Raw genomic sequence first — 26720 nt, 5'->3', positions numbered from 1 at the left:
GGAAAAAATGTTAAATTAGTGTTCCTTCCATAGTGGTAAAAACAAATACAATTAGGTGGGCCCAACATGGATTTTCCTAGCTGTTATTTGTCAAAATGCTTTCCCCCAACCTGATCATTATCTCAAACACATCTCTTTAAGTCTTTGAATTTAAGACTTTGCTTTAGTTTCACTCGGTGTGAACGTTCTCCAGCCAGAGTGGCTGCAAAGTGTCATCTCACGTGACAATCATGCATTTGGCATCCTGTGTCTGCCCACATCTCAGCCAGAATCTCACTCACTGAGTTGGGCTTGTGCTGCAAACAAGAGTTGCAAATATGCCTATGGCCACTAGAGGCTACGATGACCAGATGTCCTGATTTTAGGGACAGTCCCGATATTTGGGAATTTTTCTTATATAGGCACCTATTACTCCTGATATTTCACACTTTCTATCTGATCACCCTACTAGAGGCTGCTATGGAGCCTGAATTCAGGCCAGCAAGTGGTCTGCTGGTCTTTCCTCTGGCTACTCCCAGTGCTGGATCTGAGTAGGGACAGAACATCAGCAGGTGTTGGCTGACCAGTAGGGACAGAAGATGAGAGGACTCAGTACTACCCTCAGGTTCTTCCAGCCAGACACTCAGAGACACCTCAGACCCCGGGCCTCCCAGTGAGACCCTAGCCAGATCTCTTGCTCTCCCAGACAGCATCTGTCCACCTACCCCAGATACCGCCACACCAAACTATAACTCAGCAATCCTAGACTCCAGACTGCAGCCTATCCCAGAACCCCTAGACTCCAGTCCCACTTGCCCACCCTATGCATGCCTAAAGCCTTATAACTGCCAAGTTTTGCACAGCTGTGTGTCCTACCCCTTCCACAACTTGGGGCAGGATAAAGTTGACCATAAACTGAACTTTATGGTCATATGCAAAGTATTTGCAAATATGCAACTTACTACATTAAAAAATTTGCATAAAATGTCAAAGCTGCACAAAACTTGGCAGTTGTGAAGCAGTTTTTTCCATTTTTCATGTGCAAAGCTGGTATTAAAAACCCTCCTCATGATACAACAAATTAGAAGTGCTTGCAGGGGCATTATGGGAGCACCACTAAGTTTCCTCTACCATCCATCCACTTCTTTTAGACGAAAGTCATACCAGTACAACTTTACCTTTGCACGTTAGAATTTACAAACAGCATAGATTTAGACATAGCAGTGAGTTTATACATACGTATTATTGCTTCCACATTTGTTATCTCTGGTGAACTGCACCCATAGAAATGTTTAAGAAAAAAAACTTAGTGTAGACAAGGCTTTTCTCTCTCTCCCTACGAACACACTACGTCATATATAAACTTTGACAAATTACCTCCCACCAGCCAGGAGAGAATCTCTCTCTCTCTCTCTCAGAAGACAGCCTCTCCACCCCATTTATTCACCAACAACTCAGACTTGGTTACGCACACACAATTCACCCTTTGCACATCTATCTATCCCGTCACTACTGCATTCGCTCATTCTTATTCATCCCCACCCAAATAATCAATTCTCTCTCCTGCCCCAGTTCTCAGCAAAGTCTCTTTAAAAGTGCTCCAGGGTTATATGATAGAGAGTTTCTCCAGTCTAATTTGGGAGTTCTTGATATCTAGTCAGCAAAAAGGAAAGTTTTGCAAAAAAGTGTGCGCTTTCAATTATTTTTAAGATTAATTTCACCTGCTCTCTCCAAATAAAAACATTCTAACAGAGAGCAGATATTGTAGATTGTTTGTCTCTTTATTTTTAAACTTTTTGAATTATATTACTGCAGTTAAAAACAAAACTACATACAAACCCCAAACTAAGTTTTTTTTTTTTAAACAAACACTGATCATTCACTGTGCTACTATGTTTTTAATACTGCACAGTAACTTGCTTCTGAGTAAAGTTACTGCATGCCACAATTCAGTCTGGGGAAAGCTTTACAAGCTGAGACATGAATCACTAAAATAGTATTTATGAAGTAAGTGAAAGTGATGAAACAACTGTAGTGGTTGCAGCAGGCACAGTGATATATAATGTGGCAGCAAAGCAAAAAAAAAAAGCAAGTGCTTCACCAAAGCGCTGACATTCCCTTCACATTTAGCCTGAGGACCTACTGGCAGTATTGTCACTGAATTGAGAGCAGCTCTTCTGCAATAAGATATCACAGGGTAAAATTATAGGAGCAAATCCTCCACTTGTGTTAACTGTCATAACTAAACTAAGCTAATTTAGACGAGCTAAGGGTCTGCTCCAGGGTGTATTAATTTATGACTACTTCCATTGACAATATACTAAGCATCAATTAAACTATAATCTAGCTCTTAGAAAAACAGATGTTTACATACATGAATGTACCTAGAACTAGTAGTTTTTGAGCAAGGAATTAGGAGGTTTTCATTTTGCTGCTTGGAATTCTTAGCTAATCAAATCATTTAGGTTTTTCACTGCCACAATTTTAAAGCACTGTCTATACAGCTGGTTTTAGAACACCAGCATGAGCCCTGCTACCCTGAGTCTGTTAACCTGGGCTGGGAGACTCGCTCCCCTTCACTACAAAATGCTGTGCAGACATCCCTAAGGCCCCAATCTTGCAATGTACTTCACCCACATGGGGCTCCAATGAAGTCAGAGACTTTGTAATTGTGCAAGGTCTGCCCACATGCAACACATTACAGGATCTGACCCAATAAAGATGTTTTTGGATATAAAGACCCATTGTATTTGAGTATTTTGATGAGTGAGATGAGTCTGATATGGCAAAAGGCTAGTTATTCTTCTCAAAGTGAGGTGCACATGACGTATTGTAGTTGGATGTTGAGATTTTATTAATATTTCAAGCACCCACCATATTTACAAATTATAATATCTCTAAAGTTTTATGAAATGATCAACCATTAGTATTAACAATGAATAATCCAATCTCTTTTTACATAGACACACTTTGGAATGTTGAACTTAACCGAGTGGGCTGACTGGATGACTGTTTTAGGCAACAGCATAAGAAATTTAACAAAGAAGCTTTGTTTTCCTATAAAAAGGCAAATAATTTGCGGTATTTCAAACCCAGTCACTCTAATCAGGTAACATCACCGTCTAATAAATTTCCTTTCCTACATATAAACGTCTAAATGAAAAACTCAATGTTTTTCACTCATCCAGTTTTGTAAAGGAAAAACCAAAAAGCCCCCCAAAATAAAAACTAACAAAACTGTTGTTTTTTTCTTATCATGGTTAATTTATCTTTTCTCTATATGGTACAAAAACACAGGGCTATTAGAGGACAGCTGGTAAACTTCAATGTTGGTCAAATGGAAAAGGATAAAAACCTTGAGAAAATGTATCCCCAGCTTTATTTTCAAAGAAGAGTGCATATAAAAATGAAGTTACAAAATGTGTGATACTTGCCAGTGTCCCTTCAGCAATATACCAGCGTCCCATAATTTGTTTAGAACTCTGTGATCTGTCTTCGTTTAGGATACTTTATTGTATGCTGTGTTGTATTTACAATATTCCTTCACGTTTTGAGGGAGTGTGTGGGGTCTGGTGCTTGGACTAGGACTCCTGAGTTCTATGACACTGATTTGCTGTGAATCCTTGGGAAAGTCACAACCTCTTTGTGCTTCAGTTTAATGGGCACAGTGATCCAATATGGCATTTTCTGACTCACTGTCCATCTAGTTCATTATCCTGTCCCGAACAGTAGACAGTTACCGGATACATCAGAGGAAGGTGTACGAACGAACAGTGGACAGATGTGGTTTAATTTGTCCCCCAGAGAAGCCTCATCTTAACCCCTATTCATTAAAAATTTTAAGCTCTGAAGCATGAAGTTTTATATCACTTCCAAAACTTGTAAGCATTAACTCTTAGTATTTTTGGTATACATATAAAGATCCAGTCGCTCTTTGAATCTTGAGCTAAATTCTTGCTCTTAGTGACATCTTATGGCAATGAGTTCCACAGTCTAAGTATATGGTGAGTGAAAATGGGATTTTCTTTTAACAGCTTTGCATTTGTCACCTTTTGATTTCACCTCTGCTCTGAGGCAGGAAGAACAGAAGCTCCTGATCTCTCCTCTGTATATGATTCATTATTTTATATACTTTCCCCAGACACAAAACATGGATAACAAATGTCTATTTCATGATGGTGTTATGACTAGTAATTAAATGTTCTTAAAATTATTCTGAGATCCTTGCATGAAAGCCAGTATGGAAATGCAAACCATTATTAAGTGTTCTCTTAGGGGAGACAACATGCTACCTGTTTTGTAAAAATGTGACAAGAGATCCTCTTTTTCAATGAATCGTTGATATAGCCAATCAGTGAGGGCGTCAGGTTGTGCAGGTACATCTTTAATTGGAAAAATCCTACCAAAAGAAAGAACAGAACAATGTGACTGGATCTATTAAAGTCATTCTACATGTAAGAAAGCCCCCCACTTTTCCCTCAAAAATACACGAGAACAGAATAAAACTATTAAATTGGTCTGTGTTCCCTCTCATTTACAGCTCAAATAATACTTAACCTTCAAAACAGTGGAATATTTCAGATCACCAGTCAAATGAATGCTAAGGACATAGGAATCATCAGTACCTAGCAACTGCAGATCATCATCAAGGCTGCACAGAGCCCACACACCTCTGCAGTGTACAAAGGCTTAAATAAAAAAAAAAGTGTAATGTGATATGCATGCCTATTTTTCCTATAAAAATGATCCATGGACAATAGAATTGGTGGATAAAAAAAACAAACAAACTCACCCACCCCAACACCATACACTCTGAGAAGATTCTTCTACCCTCTTTGGGAAGGAAATTCTTTGGTATTTTAGGATTTGTGAAGGATGTAGTTAGCATTAATAGCTCTTCTGTGTCTCAGAACAAATCACCCTTTATGCCCAACAATGAAGCTGCTCTATCTGTCTGGAATTTATAAAGCAGGTTACACAAATGCTTTATCTTCAGTGTATAAGCATACTGAAATATTGCTACAAGATTTTAACAAGCAACAATATAAGCTAAATCTGATTAATATTTATATATAAACAAAATAGCTCACTGTATAAAGAGATCTAAAGATGAGCCTATCACATGACAACAGGGATAGAGGGGAGGGCAAGAAGATATTACCCAGTGATACCATTAAAACCATTTATTTTGTTTTATGATATAAGCCAAATCCTGCCCACCTGAGCAGGGTTAGATAGTTGCATATGTGGGTGTGCTTTAGAATATCCATACCTGCACCCAGAAATGAAGGACAATTTTAAGATTATAGTAGGCTAGCCATTTAAAAAGCACTGCTTTTTACAATTTTTTTTTTGTGGGGGAGAGGGGCAAAATCAGAGAACTTTATGGCACAACTGTTTACAAAGTTAAAGTTGTGCTGGAAATGGCCCAACTTGATTATCATACACATTGTAAGGAGAGTGATCACTTTAGATAAGCTATTACCAGCAGGAGAGTGGGGTGGGAGGAGGTATTGTTTCATGGTCTCTGTGTATATAATGTCTTCTGCAGTTTCCACGGTATGCATCCGATGAAGTGAGCTGTAGCTCACGAAAGCTTATGCTCAAATAAATTGGTTAGTCTCTAAGGTGCCACAAGTACTCCTTTTCTTTTTGCGAAAGTTAACCAGTGATTCTTATGATAATTATGGGACACCACATACAACAATTCTACATAAAGCAATAAAGTTGGATTTTTTACCAGACTGTTATACCAGTATTGAAAGCAATATAATCTGATTTCCCAAACTGCCACAAACGATCTAACTATTTTAAGCCAGAATGCCGGCAGTATATTCAGAAACATCAATTAAAATTTAAAACTATTTCCATATAGCCTACATTGTTTACTCCTGGGGAGGCACACTTCTTGCCTTCTGAACTTTCAGGATGCCAAGGTAAGTGGATTGGTAGTTTTCTTTATATTTTCTAAGGGAGTGACAATTACAATGTCTTTGTAACCTTGTTACAGGGTTTCAAGCTTGGCCTCCCGATTTTGGTACTTTTGTCAGAATATCGAGGTTGGATTCTAGATGTTCCAGTAATTTTTTAACATTTAACTACAGAAGTGGGTCCACAGAACCAATCTCATGTCAAAGTGTCAAAATGAGGTGGCTTATTATGAAGCGCTTCTTAGAAAGATTTCCCCCAATGTATGAAGAGGATCACTAACTTTTAAACTATGGCCTAAAGGGCAGTGAAGCTCCATAGTGAATGCATATTTCCCCATAAATCTGGCCTCTTATCTAACTAATTTGCTCATTAAACATCTTGCGAATAAAAAAAAGCCACCCTTTTCACTATACCAATTACGATCCCCATTATATCACTTTCCTTTTCTCAGAGAGCATGTTTTAGCCTCAGCAAGCCTGGGGAAAAAAAGAAAAGAAAGGTCAGGGAACAAATGCTCTCCACTCTCATTACTGGACTCTCTAATATAAGTGCCTTTCGGCTTCTCTTATATAAGACTGCTTCGTGTGCCTTGGTCTCCCAAATAAATGCAAGAGACAACTGAATCTATGTGGCCTGAAAAAGGCAGTCTGAAGTGAAATTATTTTTATAATAGATTGTGTTTTCTGCTGCACCTTCCATTTGTCGTTCTCACGCTTTGCTATGCATTTATTTTCTTCAGTGGACTTTTCACTGCTATTTAAACATGGAATTCATTAGGCTGAAAAGGATTTGAGGTAACAGAACAACCTAAGGCTAATTGTGTAATGTTTTAAACAACATAGCCCTCTGGGGAAGGTTGGAAGGTGTCCTAATAGCATTATGAAATGGTAGGCAACGACTCTTTAAAAATGATCTTTTTTCATTCTTGTATTTTCTCTTGTTCCTTTGCTATGTCACTCATGCCTCTCTCCCTCCTCAATTCTCCCTGCTTAATAGCTCCTCATTGTCACAAAACCAACATGAAGTTTCCCAGACCCTGAATGCACTGCTGCTGCATTTTGTTCCTCTCATTATTCCAAACACCACTTTTTTTGGATGCTACATTTCCATATCTGAGACATTCTAAACTGAAGCTATTAGTAGCAGTGTATCCCTCCTGTCCTCTTTCCTAATAGCCATAACAGTCTCTCTTGCAACCTCTCCTCATAATATCAAAACACTAGTGAGTATCTTTAACAAAACACTGCCAAACAGACACTCCTCTCTGCTGTCTCAGTGGTATCAGGTTGATAAGGCTTTCTTTGGTTTCCCTCTTTCCCACAGTGCCAGAACTCCAGTGAACTGAAATCTACACTATCCAACCTGATAGGAAATGAAGTATAGTACATTCTCAGCAACTTGTTTTAGAATCTACTAGCTGCAACATTTAATTCTCTTTAGTACTTAGTTAAATGAATTTTACCAAGTAATTATAGCACAAACAAAAGTCAATATATTTAGAAAAAGCACTGCATGTCAATCAGCCAGCATATATTTAAATTGCTTCATAATTCTTCATGGGTTTTCTCTTCACAACTGCTATTAATGCAAAAATCATCTAGTTTGTTAACCATCAGGTATAGAAGGCTCAAAAGAAATAGTTTGCTCTGATAAAACTATTGATGCTGTTCTATTGAGAGCAGACTCAGATAAAGTGTTAAAAAAATAATCAGAAACACCCAGAGGTGGCTACATTTCAGTAGTACCTTATGCTTACACAGTACAGCAGCACAGTCTTCTAATTAAAGCACAGGGCTGGGAGTCAGGAGATCTAAGTTCTAGTCTCAGTTCTTCCACAGACTATATTTGACCTTGGGCAAGTCACCTTAGGGCCTGCTATTTCTCTACTTCAACCAGAGGAGTCGGTGTTCAGTACTTCTGAAAATAAGGTCTTTAACCTCTCTGTGTATCTGTTTCTCATCCTGTAAAACTGGGATAATATTTACCCTGGCTAACAGGTAATTGCAGGATTAATGTTTGCAATGTACCCAGAGATCCTCAGATGAACTATGCTATACAACTGTAATATTAAAGACTGCTCTTAGATGATTTAAAATGGTATTATGATATTATATGAGAATCAAAAAGTGAGACATGAAACTAATCATTAAGATCACAGACAGAAAAAGTAAAAAGCATTAACAGTGGAAGTTATATATTAAATTGTTCCCATGATAATAAAAGAATGTTTTTTGTAACACAGGAGTTTTTAAAATAGGATTTTTAACCTGACATGGCTTCCATTGTCAGTCAGCAGCAGGTGTGAGCAATTCTGCTGTAATATAACAAAATCACCAAGGTAGAAGAACAGTATGAGAAGACTCCCTTTAGCTTCAAGTGCTAAAGTCCTAGATTTTGGGTGTAATAAAGCTTTTCTGTGAGGGAGCAACAGGAAGCATTATTAAGGTTATGCCTACACTACAGAGACTATACTGGGACAGCTCCTTAGCATAGATGCAACTTACACTGATAGAATGAATGTTTCTGTCTGTGTCAGAATGCCATCTCCCTGAACTAAATTACGTGTGTTGATGGAAGCTCTTTTCTGTTCACACAGCTGCATCTACACTGGGAGTTTTGTCAGCATAGCTACGTTGATTGTGCGGGTGTTTTTTTTCACAGCCATGTAACTTGTCCACGTAGACTAGACCTAACTCTCTTACTAGATTATCCTTCTGTACAGGGGAGAGTAATTTAATCCAGTCTACAGAACAAATAAAAATATAAGAAAGTAAGTTGCAGTATGGTTGTCTGCTGTTCTGATTACAACAGTTCCATTTTACAGTTAAATGGAACATTATCTGGGTCCTTGAATAATGTTAAGGACTTGGACAATGCAAATGCAGCCCCGGTGTAACTACATCCCATTACATAATTCTACTTTTAGTGTAGGGAAGTCCTTTAGAGAGACCTGGGATGAAATCCTTGTCCTACTGAAGTCAACACCAAAATACCCATTGACTTCAGTAGGGCCAGAATTTTACCCCTGCTTACAACATGGTTAAATTTATTTGGAGTTTGTCTGTCTGCTGTGCTCTACCTGTGCCTCTACATTTTAAGACCACTCACTCCAGACAATATTTCTAAGGAAAGTGTTTTCTCTTTGAAAAAACATGGTATCACTATTAAAAGTATAATAAAAGCTACCCGGAAAAAGAAAATACAACTGACCCCCGTATTTGCAGAAATATTAAGAAAGCTAAAATGGATCAATAAGCATGAAATTAGTTATTCAAACAGTTTCCAGTAAAGCTGGCGGGACAAGGTGAGTGAGGTAATATTTTTATTAGACCAACTTCTGTTGGTGAAAGAGACAAGCTTTCAAGCTTACACAGAGCTCTCTTCAAGCTGGTAGGTTCTCTGCTATATTTGCATAAGACTATATTTTGCAGATAAAACAGAGATCTGGAAAATATGTAGGCACTAATAACCTAGGCTTACAAGAGCATTTTATGGAAAAGAAGTTACTTAAGGTATTGTTAATGAGCCTAGCTGAAAAGTCTGAATACAGACTGCAGGTCTAACCTACATTAAAAAGAGAAGGCCATTAGTAAGAAGCCTTATGTTTAAGTATTGTTCTCACTGGCATGGTTTCCCCTCTATCTTAAACAATTTTACATGCCCCTTTCTTGGCTATGGCCCTATTAACCTGCTCTATTTGACACCTAATGACAAATATGACAGCATCACCTGGCTCTCCCCCAAAGTGAATATTAAATGATTGTTCCATTAGGGTGTAGGGGAGTCAGAGTTCAATACTCATCATAGCAAAGTACAACAGACATGGCAAAATTAGTTGATTGGCACACTTTGCCACAATGAATTTTGAAATCTGTTCACCACATCCACACTAACAGGACTATTTAATACCATCTTAGGGACGAGAAGGGTTGTGGCAGCTCGTGTCTAACCCAATACCAAATTCAGCTATTTCTCAAATGTAGGTACCTTCCTAGTCCATTAGCACTGTTCTATAAAGCAGTCTAGCTTTAACTATGATTCTGGCTAACAAACTTTCAGGACAATAGCAGACAGGGCACCTTTTTCTTCAGAGAAAACTTTCTAAACCATACCTCCAGGAAAGTTTCAAAGTAATACACTCCCAGCTCAAGAAAAACAGCTGTAAGAGTGATAGGAATCAGTACCGATATGATATACATGAATGCCTGCAAGGTGTGTAATGAAAGTTTTATCAGCATGAGTTTGGGGTTGTGGCCGCACCATTCGTAAATTATGCAGGTCATTCCAATGAATGCTGATAAAAAAAATTTACACCACAGAACCACATATTCTGTATATGCCACATACTGTCAATGTGTTTTAGTCCGTTTTAAAAACATTTGAGGTTTTTTTATGCCTCTGCCTATAAAACCTCTGCTTTATTACTAGAACCCTGTGAAAATTTTTTAAATAATTTTCATGTGCTATTTTTGGGGAATTTTGAATTGTTTTGTTTTCCAGTTTTATCCACACGGAATAACTATTTTATCCCTCAGAGGGTGTGGGGGGTTGCAGAGCAAGCCCACCCCGCAGTGGCAGATCCTGTCCTGCAGGATGGGTCTGGCTCCCTGCTCTGGGCATTACAATCTGGTGCACAGGGTGGCAGCACCACTAGGTTTGGCTTGGCCACCCCTCCACCGTGATGATGCAGAGGTGGCTGAGCCAAATTTGAGTGAGGGGCCATGTGCTAGGTTGCAATGCCATTCACTTAAATTTCCCCACTCATCCCATCACCATGACAGCGAAGTGGCTAGCCCAAACCTGAGCAGTTCTGCGACCACATATGCTAGGATGCAACACCCAGAGCAGGGAGTCAGGCCCAGGCCGGCAGGACAGGAGCCACTGCTGCAGGGTGAATTTTATTGTTTTTAGCTTTATTTTGTGTTTCATACTTATGAAAAACATGGGGCTCTACTTATTACCATGAGTCCAATTGTAGAGGACTCAGAAGGAGCCATAAACATCTCTAAAATAACATTAAACCAATTTTTCTATACTAAAAGGTCAAAACTTTAAATCTCCCTTTTCCAATGGTATAAAACGTTCCATTTCTACCTATGCAGGGTTGAGAGACACCAGATCTCAAACCTATCACTGGCACAGAACTAAATACTGCCAATTCTTGGCTTGGAGTGAACGTAGTTTGGGGAGCAGAGCGGGACAATTCTATACTTGAAGGGGAAGAAAAGAAGGAAAAACCATCTCTGTTACAGGCTGACTTAAAAATAATGGCAACTTTATGAAGCTGTTTTGAGATTTGTAATCTAGGATGGGTAAAATGAATTAGTGAGCAAGGGTAAGGTGAAGTGGTCAAAGATGCTTGATAATTTGCAAAACCTATGATGCATTTATCACAAGGATGCAAAATTTATTGCATGTTGAGCACCATCACATTATATTGATATAGTTAATAATCATTCCACACATACCCAACCTTGCGTGATGGTTAATATTAGTTCTCTCTACACACGAATTACTAGACCTACCCCTCCTACCTACATAGGATTTACAATTCTATTTATTCCACTCAGCACTTTTCAGGAGCCTTTGCTATAATCTTCCTGCATCCACAATGCCGAGTGTACATTTATCTGCATTGTATCAGTGCCAGTCACAATAAAAAGGTAACTAATGTCCCTCACTTTATTTAAGCTATGATTTTCTTATAGCTGCCATTTCTGAAGAAAAAGGATCTTTGGCCCGAAGCAATGATTATAGATTATTTGTTAGTCAAATAAAATGTGTACACTAGGCAGTGATTGTCCGATCAAGCCATAAAAAACAAAGCAAAACAGAACTGTAGGCAGCATGGCAGGGGGTTAGGTCAGACTTCAGTTAAATTCAGATGTAGTACACAGATCAAAGTAGAACTGTATAGAAAGAAATCAGCTCTAGGTATAAGCTGTATGGGGGCAGTGATTGTCTTGTGTGAGATGTCTAGCACAATAGGGCCCCAACCATGATTGGGGCTCTAAGACCCTATTTTCATTCTCTTTTTTTAAGTTGGTCTCAGGATATGAGCACTCAACACTTAAGCCACGAACAAAGAGAGTGATGATTCTTATGTTTCTTGAGCAATACATTTTTTAAAAGACAACATGCTTTGCTGGCTCAAATTTGAAAGGGGCTCAGTTTTCAAAGAGAAAAATCAACTTTCATGTGTTCGATAACACATTCCTTTGCTGAATGTCCTGCACAGCCTGGTTATTGAGGGGATCAACTACAGAGACCCAGGCATACCTCACTATTAATTTCTACTTCAAGACATTCTTTATCACCACCCTCACTCCTCATGGTTACCTGAGGGTTCTAGCTCAATAACCCAGCTAAGCATGGTATATTCAGAGCATGTACCTAGTTCCTCTTGTTAAAAGGTTTTCAGAACAACAAGAAAATAGCTTGTGAATAGAGTGGGCGTTTTATCTCGTGTTCCCCTCTGGTGTTATCTGGACTGGTGATCAGCTAGGTCACACCAATCCTTGACTCTGGGAGCCAGCCTTACCCTGCTCTGCTGTGAGAACCCCCACTCCTGGGCTGTTCACACACAGCCTCTGGCATGTAAGCTGCTCCCAGCTACTTGCAACCGAATTACACTAGCCAGTATCTCCGGTCCCAGACACAACCCTAGGAACCTCCGTCTTGCAGTATCCAGTTACTGGATGCTGCAAACTTATATGAGATTGTCAATTTAACCAAGAAATTGATATGTACCAGGCTTGTTATCCCAAGGGGAGCCTCTGACACACTTCAAACCAAATACACTGCTTCAGGTAGAATAAACAAAACAGATTTATTAATGATAAAGATGGATTTAAAATCACTTAAAATCTAAGCATAACAAGCCAGATATAGTCAAATGAAATAAAAGCAAAATGCATTCTAAGCCGATTTTAACACTTTCAGTTATAACCTGTAACATTACTGTAACAATTACTAAAACATTACTATAACAACCATGCTCAGTGCATCATGAGCTTTCTGAAGACACCCAATATGACAAACTTTGCATTGGATACCACACAATAATTTTATAAAGATGAACATGGGGGAGTAGGGTGTTCCCCCGACATACAGATCACAGTGTTTTTGAGCCTACATTTTGTTGGTGATGTCCAAAGAATGTATCATCTATCACACTAGTATTATGGGAGGCCTAAGGAAGGCTGTATTATCAATTTCCTGCTTTAATCTATCTAGATTATGTGGACCCTATCACCACAGTATCCGACTTTCTTAATCACTGGACACAATCCAATAAATGTTACAGTTTAATAATTTATCAGTTAAACAATCAAAGTAATTTTGAATCAATATTAAATCAGGCAAGAGAAGAACTAAGGCTCTGTAAACCAGGGACTCGGTGCCAACTGAAAAATGGCACAGGGGTGCACAGCGATTTACAGGGGCCGCCTGGGTCTGATATATGCATATAGTTCACCAAAGAGTGACGTGCGGTTTCTACCAAGGTTGTCATAATCTTCATGAAATGTGTATACATATAATATTTAATGAGTAATATAACTATTAGGGCTGTCAAACGATTAAAAAAATTAATCCTGAGAGATTAAAAATAATCACGATTAATTATCGTTTTAATCGCACTGTTAAACAATAGAATACCATTTATTTAAATATATTTGGACGTTTTCAAATATATTGATTTCAATTACAACACAGAATACAAAGTGTACAGTGCTTACTTTATAGTTTTGATTACAAATATTTGCACTGTAAAAAAGAAACAAAAAAATAGTATTTTTCAGTTCACCTCATACAAGTATTGTAGTGTAATCTCTGAATCATGAAAGTGCAATTTACAAATGTAGAATTATTTGTTTTACATAACTGGACTGAAAAATAAAAACGTAAAATTTTAGAGACTACAAGTCATTTGTAAACTGCACTTATGTGATAGAGATTGCACTACAATACTTGTATGAGGTGAACTGAAGTGAGCTGTAGCTCACGAAAGCTTATGCTCAAATAAATTTGTTAGTCTCTCAGGTGCCACAAGTCCTCCTTTTCTTTTTGCGGATACACACTAACACGGCTGCGACTCTGAAACCTGAAAAAATACTATTTCTTTTGTTTATCTTTTTTACAGGGCAAATATTTGTAACCAAAACTATAAAGTGAGCCCTGTATACTTTGTATTCTGTGTTGTAATTGAAATAAATATATTTGAAAATGAAGAAAAAATCCAAAATATTTATAATAAATTTAAATTGGTATTCTAGTATTGTTTAACAGTGCGATTAAAACTGCAAGTAATTGCAAATAATTTTTTTAATTGAGTTAATTTGTTCTGAGTTAATTGCTATAATAAAAATTATATACTTAAATTCTGGGAGTTAAGGCAGGTCACCAGGAGGTAACATATCTCAGATGTGTTCCTTTCAGTCAGGCGGTAACAAGATGCTTATCTCTGGCCATGAGAGTATTGTATGCCTCACAGTGGATGCCTATTTGCATACTGGGCCAGATACCAGTTGAAAGATTTGTGAAATCTACAAGAGAAAAAATCTACAGAGAAAAAACCCGAACAATCAGCATCAGGATGTCCTGTTTACAACTAAGATCAAATGCAAGGAAACACACTGGATCCTTCATGAGGGACACAAACTGACAGCATGTTGTGTGTCATGGAAGAGGGGTCACAGCCAAACTAGCTGTAAAGCACTGGTGAGCAATACTTTATTAGATAGGATAGTACCTTGTTAATTAAGTCTAGGCTCTAGAATGCATGTTATGATTTTTATTTGTAACAATTGTTTCCATACTTCTACTTGCTATTACTTGAATCTCTATTCTTTGTTAAAATAAACCTATTCTTGATTTCACTCTAAAACACATCTAAGTGCTGTATGTGAAACAGAGCAGAATTCTGAGGAGGAACTGGTAAGCTGGGTGTTCCGTTTATACTCCAGGGAGATGCTCAGAGGACACAGGGGTTGGACCATGCCTATTGCTAAACTGTAAAGACAGTGGGACCAGCGTAGGCCTCTAAGGGTGGGGGTGCGGTGCTTGTGGTGCCCATGTAGATTTACCAACTTCTTAACTGCTGACAATCAGATGCTCCTGCCCCACACTCCACCTCTTCCCCAAAGGCCCCATCCCCGACTCGCTCCTGTCCCCCTTCCTCACAGCTGGATCCTCTCCACCTCCCTCCTCACTGAGCTCTCTCTGCTCCGGAGCTGCAGCCTGATGCAAAGCCTGCCCGCCCAGGAGATGCGGGTAGGAGGCAGCTCTGGCTGAGCAGGGGCTGCTGAACGTTGATTACCCAGCGCCTCCCACAGCTCCCCACCCATGGTAACCGGACTTTTGGTGTCTGGTGAGTGAATCTGACCAGATACTGCCTGGTACCCTTTTTGATCGGACTTGCTGGTCGAAAACCGGGCACCCGGCAACTTTATGCCCCTGGCCAGTGAAGTTGGAGAGCTGATCCTCAGCAGGCACAGACAAGGCTTCCTCGGGGTTAGCAACGTGCCTCACATCCCCGGGAAACGTCACAGGCTCCAACAACATAGGATGTCATTGTTTGGTATCGTAGCAACCATCCATTCTAGTATATTTTGACATTTTCAAATATCTTCTAGATAAAAGTTATTCTTACTATTTCAGATTAATGGGTGTGATCTAACAGACACAATATTAGTTATTAAGTTTTTTTTTTTTTAAAGCTGGAACAAACTCCGCAATGTGTCTTGTGAGCTGCAGCTCAAATTGGTTATTTATTTATTTATTTATTTTTAAAAAATCACATGCTGCCACAAATATCTTTTTTGTCCACAAGGTGGCTCCCCTAGAATTTATACTTCTAAAACTGTTACCTTTTTTGGATTCTATGGGCTCATTCTGTTTCAGTAGGGTGGTCCTTCAACTGTAAAAGTCTTCAGAATCTATTGTTACAGGAACCCAAAGATGGTCTTTTCCCTGCACTCCAGTAGATCTTATCTGAACACTGCTCATTTTTTGTGGCATCTCTAGTTAGTGCAGCACTGATGTTAAACTGGATTTACTTTCTTGTGCTACTCTCCTGTCTATTTGCAAAACCTGCCGTTATCCCCATTAATCAGGTTGGCTCTTACTCATATTTCTATAACCAGCATTGAGACTGCGAACTAAAATTGAACTTCTGTTGAATTCCTCATGAAGTCAAATGTAGTGAGCTGTCATGACTGGAAACAAAGGGAGATTTAACATCTCACATTTTTTGAGTCTTACCTAGCAATGGCATCCTTCTAGTTTTGTTTTGTTTTTAAACTGTCCTTATCTTGTTTTACCTGATTGGCATCTCTCTTCCCAGGACTGCAATTTCCTGATTAATAGGTTTCGATAGAAGGAAACAAACAAGACTAAAAAGCTCAAGCAGAATGGAATTTAATTCTTTCTTGATTTCTTTTTTATCAGGGGGAAAAACTGCTCTGCTATAAAACCCTACCCCTCTTTTTACATCATTATTTATCAGTAATCAGCTGAGAGAAACTAGAGACTCACAATTAACTAAAGGTTTCAGAGTAACAGCCGTGTTAGTCTGTATTCACAAAAAGAAAAGGAGTACTTGTGGCACCTTAGAGACTAACCAATTTATGTGAGCATAAGCTTTCGTGAGCTACAGCTCACTTGAACTTCACTCTGATGAAGTGAGCTGTAGCTCACGAAAGCTTATGCTCACATAAATTGGTTAGTCTCCAAGGTGCCACAAGTACTCCTCTTCTTTTTACAATTAACTAAGGTTCAACTTCCTTCATTTTCGTAAAGAAATATCGAAGTCCATCTCACTAATTGCAGCAAGAACCTTGTCACACAATTTTGCCTTCCTGGGAGTTTGGCTGCAATCATGAAATAAGAGTCCAGTGAAGTTGTCTTTATGTAATTATATAATCAATCTCATTTTATCACACAGATGGTCACTTATGCCAGATCAAATAATTATTTTCACTTTGGCTGCCAGAAGAATAAAACGTTAAACACACACTTATCCATTACACATACAGAACATGAATGAAATGCAGCTAATTGCCCAATGCCGAATAGTGTTCTTACGCCCAAATAGGAAAAGCTGGGGGAAGAGGGAGAAAGCTAGAGATTCTTATGAACAGTCCTATTTTAGAATGTTATAGTCTTAATGGCAGCATGCTCTGTCAACAACTGTGGATTCAAGAAAGTCAGCTATGTCAAGTGGAAAGCACTTATACTTTTCACAGATTTGGATAGACTTCCCCCACCCCCAAAAACCACAGTTTAAGCATGCACATGCACATATTAAGTGCCAAATGCTCTTCCACACCCATAAGTAAAGTTTTCTTCCTCTCCTCCCCACAACCTCCATTTCAGACAAGATGTACAGCAAACGCCAATGCTCAGCCATTCTGTGGAGGCTGAAACAGTGGATGCATCTTGCTACCCACTCCCTACACAAGTTTTGGCCTGTGTATCTACACAGTTCAGAGAACCTACTGGCCAGGCCTCCAACACTTAGAACATTTGCTGTGTAGCAGGGAACTCATAGTTGGTTAAATGGCTCTGGTGTGACTGCACCTGGAATACAGCAGTAATTTCTAGACAGCACTTTATCCACAGGATGGTGATGTATTGCACGTAAGGAAGTTCAGGGGAAAACAACAAAAATGGTAAGACCAGGAGATAGTGGGCCAAATTCACAAAGGTTACATGTGTAAGTTACATGCATGCAAATTAGCATAAATTGATATAAGTTACATGCTAAGGGGAAGGAAGCAAAACATTTTAACAGGGAAAAGTAATCAATAGGAGGATGTGAGAAGATGTAAAATGATAAATCAATATAAATTCAATAAAGTCAAGTGCAAGGTACTACACTTAGGAAGGAAAAATTAAATACAAATACAAAATGGGGGACAGCAAGGCAGAAGTACTGCAGACAAGGATCTGGGGGTTATAGTGGTTCACAAACTGATTATGACTCAGCGTGATGCTGTTCCAAAAAAGGGAAATATTCTGGGATGTATTAGCACGAATATCTTATGTAAGACATGGGAGATAGTTCCGCTCTACTGAGCACTGGTGAGGCCTCCGCTGGAATACTGAGTCCAGATTTTGGCACCACACTAAAAGTTGTGGACAAACTGGAGGCAGTTCAGAGGAGAGCAACAAAAATAAGAGGGTTAGAAGATATGACCTATGAAGAAAGATTGAAAGAATTGGTCATTTTTAGTCTAAAGATTAGGATTGCGGGAGGGTGGGGGGGCAAGTGGGAAGCGGAAGACAACCATGGTAACAGGAATTAAAACTATCCAGAATCACATCAGTGTCAGAATTTGTGGCTTTACCCAAAAACCTCCCAGGGGTTCCTCTTTCTCAAGTCAAAATCATTAAGTGGAAACATACCAATTCTCTTATTGTCACAGATTTATTGGCCATCAGTGGGTTTAGTCCTTATGCAGGCTATGTTCCCAGTGAAGGCCTCTTCTGTGTTACTCAGTGAGAGTTTTGTCTGCATTAACAGTGAAGTCACTTCCATTAAGTTTAGTGGTCATTGATTCAAGTTTTAAGATGGCAAGAATAGGCCAAATGTATTAAATGGGTTGCAAGTAAAATGATAATCAAAATTCTCTTTGTAAAGCACTTTGAGATCTACTGATGAAAAGCACTATATAAGAGCTATGCATTAGTAGTAGTAATAACATTTAAAACTATCATCTGTTACAAAAGAAGCATGGAAAGGATAAATGAAAAACTTGGTTTCAAAGTAGTTTTTATAAAAGTTTGAAGTTGTCAAACCATGAAAACAATCACTTTCACAAGCATAGTAAAAAAAATTGCATATGAAAATCTTTATAGGCTTTCACCAAATTTTGACATCCCCCTTCTCCACATAGTTGCCTAAACTAATGATACACTCTCCCTGGGCCTAAACAATTGTTCATATTATTGAAGAATATGCAATTGTATATTCACATGAAATAAGCTTTCCTAATGTTAAAGTAGAAGGAATTATACTGAAAGTATAATTCATTAAAGAAATGCATCTGGTGGGTTTGTTGAAATATAGTTGTCAGGAAGAGAAACATTCAGGACAATGGGTTCTCAAACTAATTAACTTAGAGCTTCTACTGAGCTAGGAGATTGGTAAATGTTAGTATGCAAATAAGATATGTATGTATATTTGTCAGTTTCTGCTTCCTTTTGTCTCTTATGTTAAATTGGCTTTGGCTTATCAGTATAAATAAGTTAGCTTGAGCTTTTGAATCTGACTTTGACACTAGGAACAATATGAGAGATGACCAGAATTAAGCAGGATTCTAATAATTCAAGCTCAGTAATCAAACCAAGATACATAATTTGAGGATATTTTATGTTGCTGAAGATTTACTTCTTATCAACATATAATTTCCTTGGATACATGAAAGCTGGGGCGGAACAGGTTATCTAGTCACATCCCATAAGAAATGGTAAGTAGACATTCCGCCCATGACATAGAATCCTTACTCACCAAAGTACTTCTGCTTTTGATGTAGAGAGGCTATGCCATCCCTACAAGTATGTTCTGTAAAGCTTGGATTTGAACAACCTCAAGTTTCTAAACAAAGTTTTAATTCTGAGAAGTGTCAGTAACAAGTTTTTCTTCCTCCAAGATGACCCACTGAACCTAGATATAGAGAGTACCTGACATCTTTAATAAATGAACACGACAAATACATACTACAGTAATGGAAGCATGAGAAATTCTTAGGGAGAACTGGCTTCCTTGATCTGCTCACTGATTCTACTATATATTGATTCAAAGGATATGTATACACTTGGGACTGTGATAGAACCCTGCCATGATATACTAAGTTTAACTGGAAACAGCAGCTTTTAGTTCCATCTCAGTCTTGTCTTTTTCACTTCCAGAACAGTTTCTCTTTTTAACCAGTTCTTAATCTGGATAGACCTTCACTAATTTTTGGTATAAAATTTCTTCTAGAGTTTGATGCTCTTGGAATTATTTCTCAGATTAAGGGTTGCCGGGAAATAAGAATGGTTTTGATGCATTTTTGTCCTTATACTGGGATAAATGGTAAAGTGTCACCCATTGCAAGTGCAAAAGTTTAGGGAAATTCAATAATCCTAATACTTCAGGTACCCATTTAAAAAAAGTGTAGTTCAGGATTTTTGCCCAAATACAAACTAAGGTCATTAAATCAACACAACATTTCTGATGTATTAACTGTGTCCTGTTTTTAAAGGATTAATTTGCCCGGGGAACTCTGAACAATAAATACAATCCTTAAGATAACACTTAAGGCACTGAACCTTCACCCTGTTGTTGCCGGAGCCAATGCGTGAGATTATTGTATACTGTTACCTAACCTTTTGTTGATAGCTTCATTGTTGGCAGTAAAAACAACGAGGAGTCCTTGTGGCAATTTAGAGACTAACGAATTTATTTGGGCATAAGCTTTCGTGGGCTAAAACCCACTTCATCAGATGCATGGAGTGGAACATACAGTTGGCAGTGAAGATGTCAGACAAGGCCTGACATGGTAGTGGATTCAACACAACCTATGTTTTCTGTCTCATAGTGTCCTCCGTGAAGAGATAGGCAAATCCTTGCTGGCTGGGGGATTTGAGTTATTCTGGGACATTTTCCTTCTCTGCCATATTCCTGGTAGTTGAAACCACAAAGTCTAAAAAGCATCCCAATAAATAATAAAATAATTGACTATAAGCTCTTTGGGGCAAGGACTATCTTTTTGTTCTGTGTTTGTACAGCTCCTACTACAGTGGGGTCATAGTCCACAATACTATGGTAATACAAAAGTATTACCCCAAAAAAAGGAATACAAACCACCTAAAACTATGCTATAAGAATACAATTACACAAATGTATTGAACTACACATTTTTATTTCACTGCCCTCCCTCCCCACACTTCAACCTGTTTTCAGCTTACTATAATTTGTGACATCATATTCCTTTGCTAACAATGGCTCTCTTGGGTTCTTTACATACTACAGGGGGAGATCGATTTAAGTTACGCAACTTCAGCTATGTGAATAATGTAGCTGAAGTCGACGTACTTAGATCTACTTACCACGGGGTCCACACTATGCGACGTCAACTGGAGACTCTCTCCCATCGACTCCCCTTGCATTTCTTGTTCAGGTGGAGTACAGGAGTCGACGGGAGAGCGATCTGCGGTTGATTTAGCGGGTCTTCACTAGACCCACTAAATCACCTGCTGACTCATCGATCGCCGGACATCAAACCCCCTGTAAGTTTAGATAAGGCCTTAGTTTACATTCATTTACACAAACAAATAACCTCTCAAAATAATTAAAAAACAAACATTCATTCTGCAAACAGCATCAGAAGAGCAGAATTTATAAAGCTGATTCTGAGTTTTGCATAGCAGACCTTGTTAGTAATATAAAGCTTAAGGAACGAATGCCATAATGAAGACTAGATACCTTAACAAAACTGGGAGTCTTTTTGCTATCTTAATTAGGATTCCTAGATTAATCCTTACTATGTTACTAGTTAAATTCCTGTTGGATGCACAGTGAATTAAAATCTGATTAGAACTGTCCTTAGTTTTGAGCAATACAAATAATCTGCAAAGGCAACTCCATCACACCAAACTATGTAGCAGCTGGCCTTTAATAATGATCCCATTCCTAGCTAGCAGGACTGGCAAAAAGGCTCTTATCATGGTCTCTTGAATAATGAAGCCCATAAAGATTGTTTGGGAGAGAAGTGGAAGGAAATGGAGGGAACAGTTGTGAAATAGATGCATCTGAAACAAACTGCACCACCACCACACTTTTCCTCCTACCACCCAAGAAAATATGAAAATTAACTTTTTTACATCTCACTATTCACCCCCTCTTCTACAGCATTAAAATACTTACCACACTACTCTAAGTTTTCATAAAATGGAGATATTTTTTAAATCTTACAAATTGGAAAAAAGAAAATAAATAATGCTGGACTTCATATTTTATTGCACCTTGTGGCATAAAGGAAAAAGGGCAGGAAAATTCAAATTAAAAAAAAATTTGTGAAAAACGTAGGTAAGTTGTTCCATTTCCAACCCTTCAAAATGGTAACTTTTATTGAAACTTTTTTTTTTTTTTACCAGCTCTATTGAAGATTAAGCAAATTCTATCCACTGCTTCTCTTTATCCACCATGGTGGTTGTTTCAGAGTAGCTGTGCTAGTCTGTATTCGCAAAAAGAAAAGGAGTACTTGTGGCACCTTAGAGACTAACCAATTTATTTGAGCATAAGCTTTCGTGAGCTACAGCTCACTTCATCGGATGCATTCAGTGGAAAATACAGTGGGGAGATTCATCTAGTACAATAGAAAGTAATATTTCCCCTTTCCAACCAGGGATGGAATAATGTGACAGCGTTCAGGCTGGCTGTTAAAGGGTGGGCAGAAATGGGCAAAATAAAGTAGTGTGAGTGGGTCTAAATCTGTTTCAGAACAGTTTCTGGTTAAGAACTGACACAGTGAACACAAGACAGCTGTAACCTTTGTATTTTTGGACAAGTAAGGCTGCTAGAAGAATATATGTATGAAACACTCCACAGGCATACAATCTGGCAACAGTCTAAATGGTCCAGCTGCCTATCTCAAAACAAGTACACAAAATCAAAAGAAACCGATGCAAATTCACTGGGCTTCAATTAACCTGAATTCTCATTTCTGGAACAGTTCCAACATTGTGACAGTAGAACTAAGATTTTCATTAACACTGCAAACTGCCTCAATGACAACCGTTTTTCTAAACTGTGATCTATTGTTCTATTACACACACCTCTCTCTCTCTCTGTCTCCACAGGTTCTCAACAATTCTGACAATTGCAGTTCCAGAAAAGATTTCAAGCGGTCAAAAAAAAAAAAAAGAGTTGTCATTGAAATGCAGCTGTGCAACATCCAGCCAAAAACCATGCTAGGCTGATAGGGGCTGAGAGGTTGCATACTCTAATTCTGAGGAGAAAGAAGCAGGTACCAGTCCCTCATTTTGACCATGCAGTCAATTATGTAACAACATTGTCTGACTCCATGGAACCACTATGGTAGAGTGAGGTAAATAAGAAGTGGAGAGACAGTTCTCTGATCAGAGGATGCCCCAGGGGAAAAAGACACGGACTAAAATGGATGAAATTGGTGTTCCCTCAGACTGGAAATAAGGTGTACATTTTTGACAGTGAGGGTAATTAACCACTGGAACAATTTACTAGGGGTCATGGTGGGTTCTCCATCACTGGCAATTTTTAAATCAAGATGGGATGTTTTTTTAAAAGACCTGCTTTAAGATCTATGAGGGCAGAGAGAGTCCTATGGGCTGTGTGATAAAGGAGATCAAACTAGATGATCACAGTTGTCCTTCTGGCCCTGGAATCTCTGAATCTATAACTAATTTGTTCTTATGTGTGTATTTATGATTCAGAAAAGTTAATAGTTAATATTATTAACCTGATATCATTGTGCAGAACAAATGCATTTTAAATCAGTGCTGAAAGTGAGAAGGAAAGTTGGGGGCATTTCTGAAGTGCTACAGCTCCCTATAATGCAATTACACACATTACAAGAAGATATATGGGACAGTGGCTCCTGGGCCAGCCACACAGGCTGCTGCTTAGGCGGCCCTAGGTAGCTGGCCCCAGGGCCCACCCAAGCAGCAGCCGATGCGGCAGGCCCTGGGGACCGCTTAAGTAGTGGTCCTGGGGTGGCCGGAGCAGCCGCTGGCAGCTCCCTCACCCCAGGCTCCGCTCCCCTCCAGCAGGGGGCTCCCCCCCCCCAAGATTTAGTCAGGGGGTATTTATGGTGTAAGTCATGGACAGATCACAGGCCATGAATTTTTCTTTATTGCCCGTGACCTATATATGACTTTTACTAAAAATACCCATGACTAAACTGTAGCCTTAACTATAGTATTATTGGTATTTCTAGTGGGTTAGTTAACCAGTGTTCCAGGTTAGATAACTAACTACTGCATGAAATTGTATGAGGTATCTTTCAAAATCAAATGTTACTTTAAATATTGTGTTCTTGAAAGTGAGATGCTGACAGCATAAACATAGTCAAGGCCTTGTGTATTGTGTGGCAGGCTGGATCTAAATTCTGTGGCAAGGCCCCCTAGTTAAGAACGACCCTACTGGATCAGATCAACAGTCCATCTAGCCCATTACCCTGTCTTCCAAGTATGTTACGTGCTTCAGAGGGAATGAACAGAACAGGCACTCATCAAGTAATCCCTGTTCTCTTCCTAGCTTCTGGCAGTCAGAGGGTAGGCACAACCAGAGCATGGGGCTGCATCCCTGACCATCTTGGCTAATAAGTTTATGGAGGATAGGTCCATAAATGGCTAATTCTTTTTGGAACCTTGTTATAGTTTTGGTCTTCGAAACATCTCCTGGCAACGAGTTCCACAGGCTGACTGAGCTGTGTGAAGAAGTACTTCCTTTTGTTTGTTTTAAGCCTGCTGCCTATTAATTTCATTGGGTGACCCCTAGTTCTTGTGCTATATGAAGGAGTAAATAACACTTTCTCTTTCCAGTATGGCAAACTGGAAAATCTCAAGCAACTTCAGGTTAACTAGGAAATGGAAGTTTTTACTGATAAATATAATCTATATAGGAGACTTTGGATTATTATTTTGATGTTAAATACAATTCTACACATCCCCAAATTTTCAGTATGCTGTGGAATTTTATATTTAAACATGCAAGTACATTATGGAAGTTATCAAGTGGGAATAAAGAGGGTTAGATAGCTGGATAGGAGACACCTGGAGCCTTTGGCATTTGTGGAGGAGTGGGATGTAGAGGCTTTTGGCACCGAGGATGGGATTCATTCCCTCTCTCTCCTGTTGTGGACAGGGACACAGGTGACTAGATATTTTTGGGAGAAGGGACCTGTATTCCTACGGCCAGATCCTCTGCCCTGCTATAGCAGCTTCATGTTTGCTGCTCAAAGCAGGCTTAAACCCATCTTTTAACAAAACAAAAGCATGAGAGGAGTTCCCCGAGGTAGAGAAATCCTCTGGTTGCATAGTGCAGCTGTAAAGTTCCTATGCCAATATCTCCTGGGCCCTGGTATAGGAGGAATGAGCCACGAGAAAATGGGACCTAGTTAGGGCACCCCCAAACCCTGGCCAATTACTAGCTGCTAACAATAGCCTAACATGACTGTACATTATCTGCGGCCGGGGGGGGGGGGGGTGAGAGGCAGAGTCAGGCCTGACATTCCCAAGAACAAGGGAGAGCAAAGGTGATAACACGCCACTTTTTGTGCCAAATATAGCTCAGAGTTATGCAAATGTCCAGAACCCAGGAACTGGAAACAATGGTTTCCTGCCCCAGCAACACTTAATTAACTGATTTCCCTCTGCAACCGCATCCAAGTAAGATGGTTAAATTGAACGTTTCTGACGATATAATTACAAGCAAAATAATCAACAATGTTGATATTTAAACTCACTCTCTCTCTCTCTGTAGGTACTTTGTATGGACCCTTCCTCATAACCTTTGAGCACCTCCCGGTAATAAACTTCATAACCTCAGAGTATAATGAGACCAAAGGAATACAGTCAAGATCAGAAGAATAACTGCTTGACTGTTTTTCAACCCAAAATATAGAGCACAGAGAAATTATTATTATAGTGCAATCAGTGTTCGTGCCAACCATAATTTTATGTCTCCTTACAATCTAGTTTCATGGTATGAAAATTAAGAACATAAAATGAATGTTCAAGATTAACTAAATTTAACTACAATGAGACTAATGTAGCTCATTTCTAAATTTCAATTCTATTGCTTATGGGGTCTTCAAAAGCAACTAGTTTGCCTCATTCTGCTAATGTAGCTTTTATTTAACAGTTTATATTAAGTGCTTTGTTTTTCAAGTCTATATTTATTTAAAATGTCCTGAATATGCATTAACATTGAACATATTGTTAGAATAGTGCATGAAAGACCACCACAAGCAACAATGATACTTTTCTTGTTATAAAAATATCTGCCCCACCTCTCCTTTCCTTGGGCCTGTGAGTTGCTCCACACTGCCACAATAGCTACATGTGTATTTTCAGTACAGAGGGCATGCCCAGTGACAGCATTTAACTGAATACATAACACAGTTAATAAATGCCAATTTAATTTTTCAGGAAACCTATTCCACTGATTAGAACAAACAGTAAACAAAAGGCATCCCCTTTCCGCTTTTTAATTTGAAGGATCATTTCAAGGCTGGTGCCAACCTGGTCTGTAGTCAACTGTTTACCCAATGATACGTATGCAACCTGTTTTCTGGGAAACAGGGATTAATAGCTTTTTCACAGCCAACATTAAGTCACAACACTATTGACAGTTTCCTTCCAATGAACCCATTCACAGAAAAATTGTGCCCCCTCTTTCCCCCACACCAAGCATTAGTGAAATTCCCTGCTTTGCTTCATTGATTTAGAAGTCGGAGAATCATTATCATTATGTGCTTCCAAAGTCAATGGTTTCATTTTGTGCGTGAGTGTACATGCATGCGCCCGATCAGGGGATGGAAGTGCACTGCAAAACTTTTAGGGGGAAGGTTTCTTTTCTGAGCTATCCAACCAAGAGCCTCACATGACAAACAGACCAAGTGAACAACCTTAAAATAAAACTATTCAATTTTCCTCTTTCATGTGCAACCCCTTAAAATTGAAATATATCACTTCTCTCTCTTGGGGAAAAAAAAAATCCAGACAAGTCACCAGCAGATAGACTTCCTCCCTCATTCACTGAGCTGGTCCCTTCAAGAAGG

At 38.9% G+C, this 26720-nt stretch overlaps 1 protein-coding gene across 4 annotated transcripts in view; it reads right to left on the bottom strand.

Annotated features, from left to right (window-relative positions):
• Window positions 1-26720, bottom strand: part of LPGAT1 (lysophosphatidylglycerol acyltransferase 1) — a 129748-nt gene that overhangs the window by 8692 nt on the left and 94336 nt on the right. For 2 of the 4 annotated variants that reach the window (XM_084623056.1, XM_084623054.1), the window contains one exon: window positions 4272-4378. The exons of 1 other annotated variant lie outside the window; for it this stretch is intronic. In XM_084623056.1, coding sequence (XP_084479182.1) covers window positions 4272-4378 — 107 coding nt within the window. Of the gene's footprint in view, window positions 1-4271; window positions 4379-21033; window positions 21185-26720 lie in introns of those variants that run through there. One more of the 4 variants, XM_084623057.1, reaches the window with a different exon arrangement.

The sequence above is a fragment of the Lepidochelys olivacea genome (genome assembly GCF_965140295.1).
Source record: "Lepidochelys olivacea isolate rLepOli2 genome assembly, chromosome: 3".
Classification (NCBI taxonomy): Eukaryota; Metazoa; Chordata; order Testudines; family Cheloniidae; genus Lepidochelys; species Lepidochelys olivacea.
The sequence above is the reverse complement of the archived record's forward strand: the minus strand, read 5'-3'. Positions and strand labels throughout refer to the sequence as shown.